This window comes from Calidris pugnax, unplaced genomic scaffold (genome assembly GCF_001431845.1).
Source record: "Calidris pugnax isolate Ruff unplaced genomic scaffold, ASM143184v1 scaffold188, whole genome shotgun sequence".
Taxonomy (NCBI): Eukaryota; Metazoa; Chordata; class Aves; order Charadriiformes; family Scolopacidae; genus Calidris; species Calidris pugnax.
The window spans coordinates 14,330,986-14,348,603 of NW_015091257.1; the positions used below are offsets into that span (position 1 = coordinate 14,330,986).

The 17,618-nt window shown below is 42.8% G+C and overlaps 2 protein-coding genes across 9 annotated transcripts in view; both read right to left on the reverse strand.

Moving 5' to 3' along the window:
* PHKA2 (phosphorylase kinase, alpha 2 (liver)) overlaps window positions 1–5,824 on the reverse strand; it is a 66,222-nt gene extending 60,398 nt beyond the window's left edge. For all 4 annotated transcript variants that reach the window (XM_014960352.1, XM_014960351.1, XM_014960354.1 and 1 more), the window contains exon 1: window positions 5,639–5,824. In XM_014960352.1, the coding sequence (XP_014815838.1) occupies window positions 5,639–5,716 (78 nt within the window). In that variant the 5' untranslated portion in view covers window positions 5,717–5,824. The remainder of the gene's footprint in view (window positions 1–5,638) is intronic.
* A 1,863-nt stretch (window positions 5,825–7,687) lies between these two features.
* Window positions 7,688–17,618, reverse strand: part of ADGRG2 (adhesion G protein-coupled receptor G2) — a 63,660-nt gene continuing 53,729 nt past the window's right edge. For 3 of the 5 annotated variants that reach the window (XM_014960347.1, XM_014960345.1, XM_014960346.1), the window contains exons 26-28: window positions 15,687–15,788; window positions 14,794–14,946; window positions 7,688–9,819 (exon numbers count right to left, since the gene is read on the reverse strand). In XM_014960347.1, the coding sequence (XP_014815833.1) occupies window positions 9,635–9,819; window positions 14,794–14,946; window positions 15,687–15,788 (440 nt within the window). In that variant the 3' untranslated portion in view covers window positions 7,688–9,634. Of the gene's footprint in view, window positions 9,820–10,634; window positions 12,164–14,793; window positions 14,947–15,686; window positions 15,789–17,618 lie in introns of those variants that run through there. The other 2 variants (XM_014960349.1, XM_014960348.1) reach the window with 2 other exon arrangements.

Below are 17,618 nucleotides of genomic sequence, written 5' to 3' on the forward strand. Positions count from 1 at the left end.
ATAGGAATTTAAATTTTAGATATTTGTAAGGAAAAGAGGGTACTGAGTTAACATTAGAGATTGAGTCTGGCATCTGTTCTTCCCTATGCAACCGGTCTGTGGCATAATCTTGAGGAAATAAAGAAACACTAATTCCTTTCTAGGAAATTAATTATTTCAATTTATTTACTTGTGTGGTTTCTGACAGCTAAAGCATGAATGCATGCAAAGCCTTTTTATATACTCCTTTGGAAAACGTACAGAAAGACAAATGTTGATACTGTTGAAAAAGCAACACTGTCTGAAAACCAGCACACTGAGTAGTCTCCTGCATCCCAAATACTCCATTAAATTTTTCATTGCCTCATTAATTCCCATCACTTCATTAACATTAAATTTTTAAGACTGTCTTTCTCAACTGTATGTTCTTCACTAACAACAACAAAAAAAAAATGAAAGAGGAAAAAGGTCGATAGAGCATTCAATCAAAGTCAAGCCTTTACAGCAAATGTCAGTGAAAGAAGACCAGTTACCAGGGCTGGTGTGACAAGGGGCAAAGATTACAATAACAAAGATAAGTAAAATTAAAAAGAATACATACACCAATTTTTCATTTCTGCTACATACCAGTTCACTCAACAACCTTCCGTAGTTTAAGAAAGAAGTTTTGTGGGGGAGGAGCTTCAATTACAATTTCCTGGGCTTTGCATGTGGCAACTGAAGTGGGCACGGGTGACAGCCTGACACATGACTGGGCACAGTCAGCACTATTGTTATGGTTTAAATACAGCAATGTCTAGTGGCTTGCTGAGGGTAGGAACATGTAGTTCTGCTGAAACAGACCCTCACCATGGTCTGCACAAACCAAATAACAACAGAAGGATCAACCACTCATCTATTTGATGGGAAAAGTAGCACATATGAACCCAAGAAGCTTAAAAAACTTGAGAAGTCAAACCAAGGAGTAACGGAAGAACAAGCAAAGAAAGGAGACCTCGCTCCCAGTTCAGCACTGTGCCACAAACCAGGTTCCCAAAAGGCAGATTGCATATTCCCAGTATTTTTAGAGGGTTCTTTGTTTCCCTCCCTCCCTTGCAGGACAGCAAATGTCTATGTACCTGCAGCCCTGGCTTGACTGAGTTCACCTGCTTTCTAAGAAAAGATACCTTTCATTTATTTTTCCCCACCCTCCATGCTGGGCTGGCTGCCCCTTGCAAAATACAAATGCCTCCAGCTACCAAGATGGAAATCCCAGATAAATGGTCCACACAAGACTTTAAAAGACCATTCAGTCCCCAGGCAGGGACATGCCTGCCTTCAAGAGGCTGCATTAAACACACCCAAGGGTAGCCTTTGGCTCCTCTGCTAGAAGGTCCCACCTCTTGGTGTGCACTCACTGGGGCTGGCTCTCATGGGCTGACAATACATTAACTTCTTTTCTCATGCACATTCAGAATGTTAGCAGAACAATACAGTATATTAATTAATACTTTGAGTGGTTTTGGTTTGGTATTTTTTTTAGAAAGTACTTATTCTTAAAAATTACAGTTATATTCTTCTGTTACCTGCTGACACCACGTGAAAAGCACAACCCTTACAAGGTGCTAAAGAGCCTAAAGAAACACTGAGTGTGCTTAGCCCCAAAGATGTCGGAGGGATTTTAGCTCAGCGAGTACTTCAAAGCATTACATCCACGCAGTGATCACTAATTGGACTAGCAGGTCTCATCCTGCAAATCACACTGCACATACAGATCCACGGCGCAAAGAATTTTGCTAGCACCCATGGGCTCTGTGAGCTGAGAGCACTGCAACAGAAAGCTGATTGCTAGACTAAGACTTTAAACTGTTGTATCATGCCCAATCCTATTTTTAAGTCTATCTGCTAGTCAGGAGACAAAAAAAAACCAAAACACAACACTAGTTCCTACTGGGCACCAGATGCTAATAAGAACTTCAGCAATACAGGCACAAAAATAGCGGGGTTCTAACCAGAGCAGCAATACAAGTAAGCCCACATTTAGCATCTTGCTGAATATCTATTTAATTTGCATCTGCCTCATTGATCCATCAGACGAAAACTGATGTAAGCTCTAGCAAAGTCTACAGATAGATTGTTTGCATGAAACCAGACACAACACAATTGTGGTTACCCATAAACGTATGCTAGATGTGCTCCCCTTATCAGCTCCATATGCTTTACTCTTATAGTACCCCTAGCAATACTTAAAATGTATATAGAAGTTAAGTTTTGTTATTTTATGGACATATCTTAAGACTCTCATTTCTTCTTATCTCATTCAAATTATCAAGCGCAATAAGCAGCTGAGAACAGCCTCCTGGTGATGCTCTTCAGTGATTGCTCAGCTACAGTATCGAAGCATCCCTCTGTCCCTTGTCCCCAGGGCCACATGCAACAGCTGGCAGACCCCACACCACAGCAGGCCGCTATAACCAATGCAAAAGCACGAGACAGGAGCCAGTGGTTTGGGTCTCAGCCTCCTTGTATGAGGATCTCATCCTTTAATGGGATCGTACCTACCACTGCGCATGCTGCAGGGCCTGGTCAGCAGAATACAACGCTTGCAAAACAAAGCAAAAAAAAAAGTTTGCTACGGCTCTAATACTACAAAGTACTGCATACAAGAACTGTCAATCCTGGTGAAAGGTCCAGACCTGTGCTTTGAATGCATGTCTGCCTGGTAGCACTTATATTCTGAATTAAAATATGCCTCTAAAATGACATTGATTTAGAGTGATTGGAATGAACACAAGACCAATTGTTGCTACTGAAAAACCTGACCCTTGGTGTGCTAAACACCTTCTTAACAAAGCAGAGTGTTCTCCTTGCTGCATCCGTATGATCGAGCTCGTTACTGCTCTCCAGCAGAGCACACCAGCTGATGTCCCAAGTCTGCACATCTGGTACACTTGTGGATGAGAGGTACAAAGTCACAGTCACACATCACCCCTGTGCTCAGAAGCATCTTAAATGCCTTCTGGCTCTTCTGCCAGTTTGCTCCTGGGCAAATCAATGGCTTAAATTCCCCTCCCTGGCTCCATCCTGAAAGGCACCTAGAAGGCACCAGCAGCAGTGAAGCAGCAGCCCAGTCCATCCCGCCATGGGCTACTCCGCTCCCAAGCAAGACAGGGCTGCACATGGCCCAAAGACAACTGTCCTAACTTGTATGAGCAAGCATTGCATCTCTACACCCAGCTGAGCAGGGCATTTTCAATCTATTGCACTGGGAAACTATAAAGGGTACAGATATGGAAAACAAATCTAGAAACCTGCCTTGCAGCATCTCTCTGGCCCCTCTTGTGACACTCTTGTGCCTTGCTGCTAGCCTGTGACTTGCTTTCCACACACAGATGGAAACTCACTTATCTCCTTCCCCCACCTCTGAATTCTCCCCAGCATCCAGCACTTAGCGGAAAAGGCAGCACTGAGCTGGGAACACACATCCAAGTACTGTAAAGAGCAATTACAAAATTCTGGGTCACTGATATAAACTCCCATATTACCATTAAGTCACCCTTTTTATTACTGTTAACTATTAATATCATTAAGGCATAGCTTTCAAGGGGCATGCCTGATGTCTGCATCCCAGAGGCTCCATCTCTCCTCTAATGGAGGCTGTTAGCAGCATCCGCACCCTATAAACACAGAAATTAAGGCAGGCACTGGAAGACAAAGTGGCTTGTCCAAGGTGATCCTGCAGACAAAAGGCAGAGACAGAAGCACAACTCAAAGCATCTCCTGCTCCCCAGCAGAGCAGGAGAGCAAAGATATCTTCTCACACCACTCATACCACGTTCTTGCACTTGTTTCTAATAAGTTTATAATATTTAGTACACAAACATTAATTCACAGGCGTTTGGGCCCTGTGCCCACAACAAGAAGTGACAAAAAGCCTACCGACCTAAGCAGATTTGGGTCCTAACCTCTTCTTTCACTGCTTTCCCGTTTCTTGTAACTCTCAGCAACTAAATACATTTGGGAACTGACTTGAGCACAAAGCCCCCTTGCCCTCATCTTTACGTACCGGACTGCGTGACACTGCGGAGTCCTCGGAGCCCACCCGGGTGAAGCGAGAGAGAGCCCTGTACACGTGCACTGGCCAAAAAAACACATAGTTTCTCCCCAGCAGCCCCTGACACCTTCGCTGTTTCACGGCTCGCACCGGCAGGCAGCCCGGCACGGGGGGCGGCTGCTCCGCTACAGCCCAGGCCGGGGGCCGGGAATGCGTGGGACGTGAGGCGCGGCACAGCGGCCCCGCACAGAGCCCCGCACGCCGGCTGCTGCCTCCCCTGCCCGGCCCGGCCCTGGATTCACACCCGGCGGATGCTGACAGACAGATTTCAGAGGCCCCACCAGGGACCTCTCTGTTACCGGGGCTGACTTGCCTTACAGGCACGTATATATATATATATATAGATATGTAGGCCGGGGACCGGGAATGCGTGGGACGTGCGGCGCGGCACAGCGGCCCCGCACAGAGCCCCGCACGCCGGCTGCTGCCTCCCCTGCCCGGCCCGGCCCTGGATTCACACCCGGCGGATGCTGACAGACAGATTTCAGAGGCCCCACCAGGGACCTCTCTGTTACCGGGGCTGACTTGCCTTACAGGCACGTATATATATATATATATAGATATGTATATATAGCGTTACAACGGGTGAGCTGTGTCTAACAGGACCACGAACGCATTCCACGCGCGGTATGACTGTTTGCGAACCGGGCACGTATATATATATAGATATGTATGTATAGCGTTACAACGGGTGATCTGTGTATAACAGGACCACGAACGCATTCCACACGCGGTACGACTGTTTGCAAACCTCACACTCGCTGTATTTCCCACATATTTTCCGGCGTGCCTTTACACAAGCGGCGAACGAGCGGCTCCGAGGATCCGCACCGCCTCAGCTTTCCCTCAGGCGGGGGAAGGGGGCGACAGGGAATGGAGGCCCTGCGCCGGGGAGAGGAGAGAGTTTCTTCCACCGGCTCTGTCGTGCCCATTCTGCCGACCGGGCTGCCGTCACCGGCTCCGGCCGCTACGCTGCAGGACTCCCCCCCCCGACGTGAGGCGCGGCACAGCGGCCCCGCACAGAGCCCCGCACGCCGGCTGCTGCCTCCCCTGCCCGGCCCGGCCCTGGATTCACACCCGGCGGATGCTGACAGACAGATTTCAGAGGCCCCACCAGGGACCTCTCTGTTACCGGGGCTGACTTGCCTTACAGGCACGTATATATATATATATATAGATATGTATATATAGCGTTACAACGGGTGAGCTGTGTCTAACAGGACCACGAACGCATTCCACGCGCGGTATGACTGTTTGCGAACCTCACACTCGCTGTATTTCCCGCACATTTTCCGGCGTGCCTTTACACAAGCGGCGAACGAGCGGCCCCGAGGATCCGCACCGCCTCAGCTTTCCCTCAGGCGGGGGAAGGGGGCGACAGGGAATGGAGGCCCTGCGCCGGGGAGAGGAGAGAGTTTCTTCCACCGGCTCTGTCGTGCCCATTCTGCCGACCGGGCTGCCGTCACCGGCTCCGGCCGCTACGCTGCAGGACTCCCCCCCCCGGGGCCGCGGCCGACCCCGGGCGCCCCCAGCCCCGGAGAGACGTCCCGCGGCGGCTGCCCTCACCTGGTGGCAGAGGATGGTCCGCTGGACCAGGCGGGCGTAGCCGTCCAGGCGCACCCCCGAGTTGCTGCGGCTCCTCATCGCCTCACGGCCGGCCGGCCCGCCGCCCCGCGCCTCCCGCCTCAGCCGGCCCGGCTGCCGGGCCCGCCCCCTCCTCTCCGGCGGCGATCGGCGCGGCGGCAGCCGGTGATGGCGGCGGCGGCCTCCTCCCTGCCGGCCGGCGGCAAGGCGGGGCGGAGCGGGGCGCCCGGCCTCCTCCCCCCGGCGGGGGTGGGCGAAGGGGAAGGCGGGCCGTCGCGGCGGCGAAATGAGAGGGAGCAGGGGATGTTCCGTTGCAGGTGGGGTGCGCGAAATCCCGAATTCGGCTTCTCTAAGGAAGCAGGAGGGCGGGGAAGCGGCAGGAGAAGGGCGAGCGGGAGGAAGGGCAGGCCCCGCAGCCCGCCGGGGCGCCGGGAGGTGTCGGTGCCCGAAGGACGGGCGAGGAGCAGAGGCAAGGCCCAGCAGCGCCAGCCCCAGCGCCACAAGTGACACAAGTCAGGCTAAATGGCCTGAAAAAACAAAGGCGATTTTATACATCCTCTTCGTAAGTTTGTAAGATAAAACGCAAAAGGCCAGAACGATTGTTGGAAGCCGGTTTTTTTTCAGCCTTAAAAAAATAGTTTTGAGACCAGAGAGAATGTCATAGAATCATAGAATTGTCCAGGCCGGAAGGGACCTCCAAAGGTCACCTAGTCCGACCTCCCCGCCAGGGACACCCCCAACTAGACCAGGTTGCCCAGGGCCTCGTCGAGCCTCTCCTTGAATATCTCCAGGGAAGGGGCCTCAACCACCTCCCTGGGCAACCTGTTCCAGTGCTCCACCACCCTCACAGTGAAGAACCCTCTCCTAATCTCCAATCTAAATCTGTTCCCCTCCAGCCTGAAGCCATTGCCCCTCGTCCTGTCACTACAGGCCTTTGTAAACAGGCTCTCCCCAGCCTTCCTGTAGGCTCCCTTCAGGTACTGGAAGGCCACTATTAGGTCTCCCCGGAGCCTCCTCTTCTTCAGGCTGAACAACCCCAGCTCCCTCAGCCTGTCCTCGTAGCAGAGGTGCTCCATCCCCCTGATCATCCTCGTGGCCCTCCTCTGGACCCTCTCCATCAGGTCCATCATCATCAGGTCAGAAACTTGTCAAAGACTTAGAAGATTTAGGCGTGCGTTACATGCAGTTGCAAAATCTTTGGTGAGTTCTCCTCGGCAAGGGGAAGAACGGGTGTTAAGTGTGGATGGGTGCTGCAGGAGGCTGCGTGCTGCCCTTCGGGAAGGGTTTCTCTGCGTGAGGTGGTGCCAGCTGTAGGCAGCACCTTGCGGTTTATCCACGCCCTCCCGTCGGGTGTCCCTGGGTTGGCTTCGCAGCCACAAGCTGATGCACAGAATTTTACTTTGCGCTCTGGGGAAGGGGCTGCAGCTTTCATCAAGCCCTGGGCTGCCACGGCTAAACTGCCAGACCCAGCACCAAAAGATTACTGCGACACCCGATGTGCAAACACTTTTTCAGCTAGTTTTAATGATGATAATTACTGAGATAAAACAATATGCTGCTGTGGGGGCAAAATTTTGCTACAATATGTGTGTGCCGCTTTTAAGTGGCAAAGTCAGAAAAGATTCCCCCACCCCCAGGAATAAATCAAATAAAAATGATGAGAAGAATCCTAACATATGTTAGTGTGCAAAAATAAAAAGAAAGGACAACTCCGAGCAGATCAGTGACAGTAGAGTATGTGTTTCCATAGGGAATTTAATTACTGAAGCCAAACTCGGCTATGTGCTTTTGCTCATAGCATTCTTGTGGAAGAGTTTCAGCAGGCTTGAGGGAGAGCATTGGCTGGACAGACTTATGTCAGGGTTTTCTTTGCTAAAAACAGATCTGCCCGAACCATGAACGGTAAAATATGTGGAAGACAACAAATGTAAGGGCTAGGTCAGCGTTTCCTCCAAGAGGTTACGTACTGCAGCTCTTGTAATCTGAAGAATTATGACACATTTATCTAATAGACAAAGTTTATATATTTCATGAGTTGTACTTGCTGTAAATTTATTACTTTTTTTTACAGTTGAAAATATAAATACAAGAACATTAAATAAATTTACAAGAAACAGTGCAAAGGCAATCAGCCAAATAGTTAAAGCATTCACAGAAATGCATTCCAGCTACTAGCATTCCAGTACCGTCTTTTATTAACATGCAGTTAAAACCTTGTGGATAAACACAACAAATACTTGAAGTTCTCACTTTAAAAGCATATTCAGAGTAGTCTTGGACATAGGTGACCAAAAGAACCCATGCGTTGCATATAGAACCACAAGAGGGTCTAAGTACTGAAGAAGTTCAATTGCTGAACTACAAGAGAGCCCCAGATAGAAGGCATTTAACGGATGCTTTTTGTTGAGAAGTGTGTTTCCGGGGCTCCCTACCGAGTGCTCCGGAAAAGCAAACCCCTTGCTTCCCTCCAGCGAGCATCTGCCTCAAAAATCCCCTTTACAGGGTCTGGCACTCAGCAGCGTGGCACCAGTTTGTTCTAGCTCTTGCACCAGAAGCATCCAACCTTTGCCCAAGAACACAAGGAGAAAAAAGCAATGGCCACAGTTGCACACATCTGTGAAGAGGCACAACGAGGGCTCATGCTAACTTCTGTTCATGAAGAATTTTCACAATGTTGTATGGGCACTATTTTCTTTCAGCTGTTGTGCATGAAGAGCCAAAATCCAGCTTTTTCAGAAAAATATCACAAAGTGAATGAAATTTTGCTTCAGAAATTACTGAGCTAGGCCCTCAGGGTTTGGCTTGCCAACCAAGGGCCAAAGTACAAGCAGAGAAACTCATTAGAATAGCTCAGGAGCTGCCCCTTAAAAAACAGCCACAAAATGAAACAGACAATTTCTCAGCTACTAAATATAGCAGCTAGCATTTATTCTCTGTATTTTTTTCTTCAAAAAGTAACACTTCTCTACTTTTCTTTATCATTGCAAATGAGAAATGGTGGTGTGTTTAATCTCTGGAACCACCACTCAAGATAAAATATCGACCCTGCTGAAATCAATGGCAAAAGCTCCCATTGACCTACTCAAGCCACTAATGTAACTTAGCTGTATTTAGTAACCTACTGACTACATTATTTTTCACTCCCTCATTCATGGCACTCAACTTTGATGACACCCAGTTTCTATCCTTCTGTGGCGTACTAAGAGCTCTGTCACTGAAGGTTCAAGATGGATAGTGTTTGTATTTACAGTTCTGTATCTAGTGAATATATTTAAACCACCATAAGTGATTTCACTTATTGAACAAAGTAACTTCTGTATCATTCTGTGTTGAAGTTAATTATTTCCATTAAAGACAAATGCAAACTTACAATAGAAGTTAAAACAAAATAACAACTATTTTTCTATACATAGGAATATTTAAATTTATGTTACAAGAAATAAATATAAAAGTATCATTAAGATGCTTAAAAGTTGTTATTTTTCTGCTTATTTACATCACTATAGAGTTTGATACTACAGCGTACAAAAAGTTGAAGACAGTGTAACATTTTTAAAGATAACATTGTACTCACAAATTGTAACTTCCTACATTTATACAATACTACTACGCGTTACATCCAGCTAAAATTAGTTGTAATGAAAAAAAATCTAAACAAAACTTTCCTTTACATGTTAAAAAACTCAGAAAACTTCCAATGAAGAATCAGAATGGAAATGTGCCAGCTGTAATTTGACATCCAAGATACGTTGTCAAAATAGTAGCTAGTCCCTTTGGTTTTTTGGTTGGTTTTTGTTTGGTTTTTGGTGTGGTTTTTTTTTGGTTAATAATTGTCCTTGTCAATCCATTGCATGGCTGCCTTGAAGTTCCAGTACCATATATTAAATAAAATCAGTTCTTGGTCTGCTCACATTATGTAAAACTGTTAAAGTAAATCTCTACTTCACACTGTAAAACAATGTGCTGTTTAAAAGGAAATCACATTTTCTCAATAAAAGTTAGGCTTCCCCTCTTTGAAGTCCTTCTGAGCGAGATACGGCTTTTTTGGCTGCCTGTATCATCCTTTTCTTGAAATACAAGTTGTTTGCCTGAAAAGTCATGGAGACACACGTCACCATTCTGTACACTGAAAGAAACGCCATTCTTCTCACTGGAAAGATGGCCTGTTGAAACAAAAAAAGTGCATCCCCTATCAGAAAGATTTAGAATCAAGTCTCCCATGCTTTTCCAGTCACTGCAGGGAGTTCATGCACTCTCATTTTATCCCTGCAACAATTTCAAAATGTGGATTTTTCTGTATAGATGTCTTCTCCTGTGTGAAACCAGTAAGAGAGTTGAGAGATGTTAATATATTTACGCATGATAGGATTCCATATTTTAAGCAGTGAAGGACACGATTCTCAGGATGTAGGCTTTGACTTGGAATAAATATCACTAGATAAAATGCAAAATACTTTTCATTCTAGTTTTACTTTAAGAAGTTACATTTAAAAGATTTCTCAGGTTTGCCATGCATCTGAAACAAGAAAGTGTTTGAGAAAACAAGGGTATTTTTTTCCTTTGAAAGGCAACTTGCAGCATTTAATTCCGGAGGACAGCCTGAATCTAGCCTAGGTCCAGTCATGGCTCTAAGCCATATTTAGACTGAGAATCTTACACACTGAGGTAAATCTACAATGAACATTGTAGATGTGCGATACCACTGCTGATTGCAGCCTATTAATGAAATGCTCCACAAATGCTCAATTCACTGGACAGAATCTCCTACTTCTATGCACTATGTCCTAGATAATTTTAATGAGAATTAGTGCGATGCCACTGCTGATTGCAGCCTATTAATGAAATGCTCCACAAATGCTCAATTCACTGGACAGAATCTCCTACCTCTATGCACTATGTCCTAGATCATTTTAATGAGAATTAGGATTTTTTTTTTTAAGTATTTGTGCAAATGCTTCTTTCTATGCACTATGTCCTAGATAATTTTAATGAGAATTAGGATTTTTTTTTAAGTATTTGTGCAAATGCTTCTGGTTGGAAATTGTATTTTTTTCCCAAAGCAGTCAAGTTTAAAAGATCTGCCAGGATCCTGATATCATATGTATCATATCAGTAGGAGTAAATGATAAGGAATACCACAATGGGGAAAACAGTATTTCATTTGGGAGGGGATCATTTTGTTAAACACTGAGAAATGAGTTCACAAACACAGATGCAGAGCTGTCATTTATCATTTATACCAGAAACAGCATTAATAAAAACCAAAACACATCCAAATTTGCTCTTTGCGTTGATATTTACAACACTTCATATACAAACATCATCATAACTTAGTAGATTTCAGTAAATCTACTGAAAAGACACAACTGTGAAGATGGAAACTGCTTGTGGTTTATGCTTTTGGGAGGAGGAAACGCAGTGGTGAGAAACCTCTAGGCAGTGAAAGATGACTATTACAGGGATCAAAATTTAATCCTCTCTAGTACGCCTGGATTCAGTCCAAATACCTCACCTATCCTGCAGCAGAATCCTGCTTTGCCTCTGTCTTCCCCTTTCACTGTCTCACTACCTCAAGCTTCTGAATTCTTCCAGAAGGGGAAGTGCCACATTACAGGATGCTCTTCAACTATTTTTTGTTGGGCTCACCAAAGGAAGAAGTATTTGGTGATGTCTCTTCCCTGCACTTAATCCCTCCCTGCAGAAAGGATTCTTGTGCATGAATGACTGGCCTGGCCTGCTCTTCTCTATTCTGCTTGGGCCACGGCCCCCAGGCACACAGGTTTAGTATCAGTCTACCCAAACTAATCCTTCACTTCAGGCAGACTGCATACCCTTCAGCAGTTACCCCACTGATTCAAGCAGATGTCAGTGTATCAGTTGTATCAAAGTCTCATCGGCAAACTTTTCTTTGGAATGAAAGACAGCATTTTTAAAATAAGATATGCACATGTATTTCTAGCTGATAAAGCCTACTACCAATTTGAAAATGTAATGCATTTAACTTAAACATCTCAGGATGGAAGTTTAAGGGAGTGGGTTTGTGGTGACGGCTGTCAAAGATTACAAATTCCATGCCAAACTACTGAGCTGCCACTCGACCCACAAAATGGAAGCATTGGCCCAAGAGATTATGCAAAACCTCTTAAAGTCTAATATTTAATTGTTAATTTAAAAGGCCATCAAGCACTAAACCAGCACAAATGTAAACAGGGTAAGATGAGAAGTGCTTTGTTAATCAATTCAAATCTGATAAAGACTGAAATGACAGAAAATCACTATATTTGCTGATACTGTAATTGTGCATATATAGTTATTTAACCCCCTGGCTGACTACAGCTGGTTTGTTTTAGAAGGAGTGTTCAATGTGCCCTAATGTTAGGGCAAAATCTGAGAAGAAAATAAGGCTATTCTGTGAACAAATTCAGAAGGGTGGTTTCTGTTTCTCAGTGAGGAAATCTGCAGGTTCAGCCATGTGATACCTAATGGTAGTTTCTCAAACATGCAAACCTGTAAGAGAAAAACCAAAAACAAGGAAACATTAGTATGCCATGGAAAGATGAAGTTACACAGTCCAGTAGGCAAGCATAGCCACAGGCTGTATAGACACCCCAAACTTAACCATGGCAAGTCATTCAATCCTGCATCTGGAACAGCATTTCAGTGGAAGTAGTGAAGCCAAAACCATAAACATCAGTATGTTTATGACATAGGTCTTAATTTCTAGACTGTTTTCTTTTTGGAGCTCACTTTTTAATATGTAGCATTGCAATGTTATTTTGAAGTTCTAGCTGTAAGAGGAAAATCATGTACAGCAAATTAGAAGATCCCATGTTCCTATATAACACCAGTCAACTACTTTTTGGAGGCATTTGCCCGGCTCTTCTGAGACACAACTACCCTGTGTTTGGAAGATTAAGTGTAAGGAATTGCCTCAAAGAGCTTTGCTGGGAAGACTAACTCTATCCAAGCACAAGTTTAGCCTCTTCTTGTGGAAGTCCTAAAGACCCAGAAGAATTATTTAGTCTAACAAACTATGCAGGTATGCATATTTGATATGAATGGAGGATGTGGTACAGTGTTCACAGCATTCAAAACATTCAATAAAATAGAAAAGGTGATGAGGTGGGTCATCTGAGACATCTGGGTTCATGAGTGTACAGGAACAAAGTTCTATAAAAGTTCTGTCAGTTGCTTTGTCTGAGAAGCTGTTAGCACAGGACGTACAGACTCTCACACTGAAAAGATCTAATTATGTGAATAAACTAGGACAGAACTGGAGCATGTCACACAGAATGGGCATTGCTCAATGGTTTAGATTATCAATTTTGCACCTCATCCTAAAACACTACTCAAATCAACAAAAACTTGTTCTGGAAAGCCACAACAGGACCATTCACTCAGCTGCTACAACAAACAAGTTCAATAAAATATTGCTGCTATCTTTCTTTATGCCAAGAAAAGTCGCCAAAATGCTTTTGTAGCTGTACATAAGCATTTTAATGGAGAGGTGGCATTTTTCATCAGAGTAACTAACACAGTTGGGAAAAAAACCCTACAAGACATACCAGGTTTTGGGCCTGAAAATTTCTCTCTCTTTGAAAGGCATTAATTCTACCTAAAAATATTGCCTGCTTTGTATTTGATGACAGTGAGAGTTACTGGATTCAGGTTCCCAATGGACCTGTTACATACTAAGTATGTTAATTATTCCATTGCGTGGTATCCAAACAGAGATGTTTTCTAAAGGAATAACAAAACAAACAAAAACAAAAAAAAAAAAAGGAGGAACTAATTTTACAAGCTCAATTTGGAAAGCTGTTCAAGGCATGTCCACATGCCATTTCCTGAAATGTTGTGATTTCTATGCAACATACAGCTAGTACATCCAAACAGACAGTAACATATTAAGGGGGCAGCACATACAAATTCCACAGCTTTTACTCTGTCCATCTGAGAGATTATCTGATGAGATAATCCCACTGATTATCTGCTGTCTTCTGACAGGAAAGGAGGACAACACAGCCCCTGTGAGCATGTTCTACAACTTCATACTGTGGCATGACTTCTTAGCCTCAACTCTTGATCAACTGGGAAAAATACCTTAGGCAGACAGGAATAATGTCCTGTAAATTTTGCTCAATTTAGACTTTCATACATTACAGATTTATAAATTATTTTCCTCTTTGAAAAAATGACTGTCTTTACTGAGAGCTCAAATCAGCAGCACGACATGCTTCCAGCAAGGGTGAAAAACTAGATTACGGCCACTGGAAAAACATAATTTTCAAATAAGTACATTCAGTGGAGATTCCTATCTAGTTTTCCCAACAGACAAATAAGACACGCCAATTTGCAAGTGAAATTAATTGGAGTGCTACATACACCTGCATTTCAACTTCTCAGGAACAGAGCAGATGGTAACAGTTCAGAGGACAGTACTGTGTTAGAATAGGAAGGATAGAGAATATTACTTCTGAAAAATTGTTTCCTGCAATGAAGATAGATTTCTGTAAGGCAAAAACATCCTTAAAAAACCCACAGGGGTTTTTAAGAGCTATAGAGAAATTTAGTTTCAATACTTACTCTGGAGCCAACAGTGAGGCAGATCTCTCAGATGTGCTCTGTTCACTGAGGTGATTTTGTAAGTATAGTTTCCATTTTCTCTTACTTCTCTCATAAGCAGCTTCCATGTGAGCATTCTATTAATGTTCTTCCTCTTACTAATTCCTACATGATTTCTTTCATACTTTCAAGTTATGTTATTATCCTGTATGTCTTTCTTTTTCAGGCAATGTTTGTTTTAATAAGGTTTAAAAGCTAAACTGTTTTAAAACATGCTTGAAGTTTATTGTCATATATTCAGGTGACAAGCATTACTAGCAGCTTCTGGTAAATAACTGCTCTAACAATGAACATGACTTACTATTTCATATATAAATCAAGAGTTCCCACTGAGTAGGAGAAATGGGTATTTTAAAACTTTGTCTATAGTCCCATAAAACATTTGTGAGGACATCCTGAAATATTCTGACCCTATACTTATGAATAATATTTTGTCAGCGCTTCATTTTACATAAGCATGAAAGAGCATAGCACTGTTTTAAGATAAGAAAAAAGAAAACTTGCATTATACATACCATTTCCATTCATGTGCACTGAGTAATCATTATTCATGAGCAGTGTTGTAGAGTTAGTGGAGTTACTGTTTGATTGTAAGGAATTGGAAGAACTGGATACTCCTTGATTTACAGTCTGCTTCTTTAAACCATTAGTGGCAGTTCTACTCCAGTCTACAACAGATACGTTACAGAAAATAGCACAACTCATCCAAGCAAAATACAAAACTAGAGTTAATAATGCAACTGAATTAAAATAAGGCTCTACCCACTCTTCTCAAAGTATTCTAAACAGAATAGCATTGTCCTAAGAATTTCACGATTCTTGATGTTTAAAGTCATTTAAATCTAGTTCCCTTTTCTCTTGGCCCTTTTAAAGTACAAACAGCCAACTGTCATAGCTTTAAGACTGCAGACCAGATCAGAAAGATGACTAAAGTACAGTTGATCCTCTAAATTTAAGTGTCTAAAAACTATATGGCTTTATGAGAAGTCAACCACTGACTAACAAAATAGCATAAAATCATTTGTAGTTCTTTTTTTGATTTAAACTACGCTTCACCTTGTTTTGGTGGAATTCACTGGAAAAACTAGAGTTGACTCAGAAGGTGGAACAAATTTTACAGTTTCTAACTGATCAAAAATCTTCTGCAAAGACATGCCTTTATACTGTAGTGGAAGAGATCAACTGCAGTTAACAGCTTAATGCAACAGCATGTAAGAATTGCATCAACTACCATCTTTAAAGAGTATAATTTTTGAGGTTTATTATACCTGGATATATATGGATAATTAGACCTGCAACTGTAGCAACATTACGTATTGATTTTTTATTTAAAAAGTATAACAAAATACTAGGAACTTAACACTGAGTCTAAGTATACACAAGCAAAAAAATAAAAATTCCTATTTACCAGAGTTTTCAGCCAGCCTAAATTTCCCACAACAGAGATATCTTCTCCACTGTTTACGGACATTCTCCTTTGTTACACAATAGAAGATAAAAATGAAGAACCCTGCAAAGCAATAATGTTTGAGAATGTTACAAAATTGACTTTGTTACTTCTTAATAAACAGTGTTTTGATTTAATTTCTTTTAAATTTCTAATCAAAAGTAATGACACCTTTCTTTGGTTAAAAAGTTTACAACTCTGAACACTGAAGAGTACTTTTCCCTTACATAAATGAGAGGAATCATACACACAAATACTAGAACAAATATAACCAAATTCACAAAGTGCATAATAAAGTTTCCTGTTATCAAACGGGAAGTGAAAAATTCTGTGGATCCTGAAATTTACTTAACATTTTTGGAGAAGACTTCAAAGCAATGTCAGAGGGTATGATACAACACTGTCAGGCTATGCAGCTGTTAGCACATGGTGTGACACTGACCCATCTTTCATTAGCAGCTACCCTGTTACCACCAGAACCAGTAACACTACAAAATTTTGCGTATTCATACTATGAAAATTATTCTTATCTAAAATAAGAATAAATGATACCCCCTTTACCACAAATTCAGAGCCAAGTATTTTCTAGAAGGGATGGGGCTTATCCCTGTCTCTTGCCAGTGCCACTTCACAGACTCACTGTCTGATTCTCATTCAGTTTTCACTGGCACAGGGTGTGACATAACTTTCCTTGCTTAAAATCCATCGTCATCATCCTCCTTTAAGGAAAATGGCACTCAGTCTTAACACAATTTTCTAGCTGCAACGTGTCCCTGAGAACAGATTTTAGGTTTACTATGAATAGAAAATAACATGAAGGAAAACTAAAATCAGACTGGTGTAGACGTGCATGTATGCTATGTTTACACTGCTTTTAAGGCCAGTTAAGCATGTAACATCCCAGTAAAAGAGATTACTCCCATCTTTCTTTGCTGAAGTAGCTCTCTTAACTTTGGCTTTTATTAGGATGAATTTTTGAATGTAACTAAGTGTTGCTCTACTCAGATGGTTCTATGCCATTTTCAAATACAGTTTTGAAACACTGGAATAAGCTTAATTAAAGTCAATACAATTTATACACCTTTATTACTTCTATTATCTAAATTTGCCTAGCACCTAACTTAATACTGGGTAAAAGGGGAACTTACTTTCACATTAGATTCACTTTCACACATATTACTCTGACCACACAGAATCTAGTCTTGCGTTAGTTGAACACAATCCCATGCAAGACCTGGGAAGATGTGGGTTCAACTCCTCAATTTACCCAAGAGTAAGGTACTCAAAAAAATCAACATAGCCAACAGAGAAATACACTGAAATGCAATTTTCATTGCTTTAATCCCTCTGGGGCATCAGCCAGACAGCCATCTGAAGTGTCAGTTAGCAGAGGCTTGAATCCAAACTTCAGTAGGGCAAATCAGGTATATTTAGATAACTGTCGGCACCTACGGTACCTCATATTTATATGAAAGCTTCTGCAGCCTCTCAAACTCTGCTTTTGGATATGTCCAGTAGTATCCTGGCCTTTGCAAAGCTGTATGCCCTCATATCTACTTCCTACATGTTCTTAAGTACAAAAGGCCAGGCTTAAGAATTAGATCACTAACTTTCAGATTTTGCAGCCTTGCCTATCTCAATGGCCCTTTGTTGAATATCACAACTCGCCCTTAAGCCATAGGTAAGTGGAGAAATGATACAGTTTTCAAAACATTAATTGCATTATTATACGAACAGTTACAATAAGAGTATTTACAATTGATCTGTTGACTAGAGAAATACAGTCACTTCCAGTGGTGTCTGGTTTTGAGGGGAGACCTCATTGCGCTTACAAGTATCTAAAAGGTGGGCTGAAGGATGATGGAGCCAGACTCTTTTCAGTGGTTCCCAGGG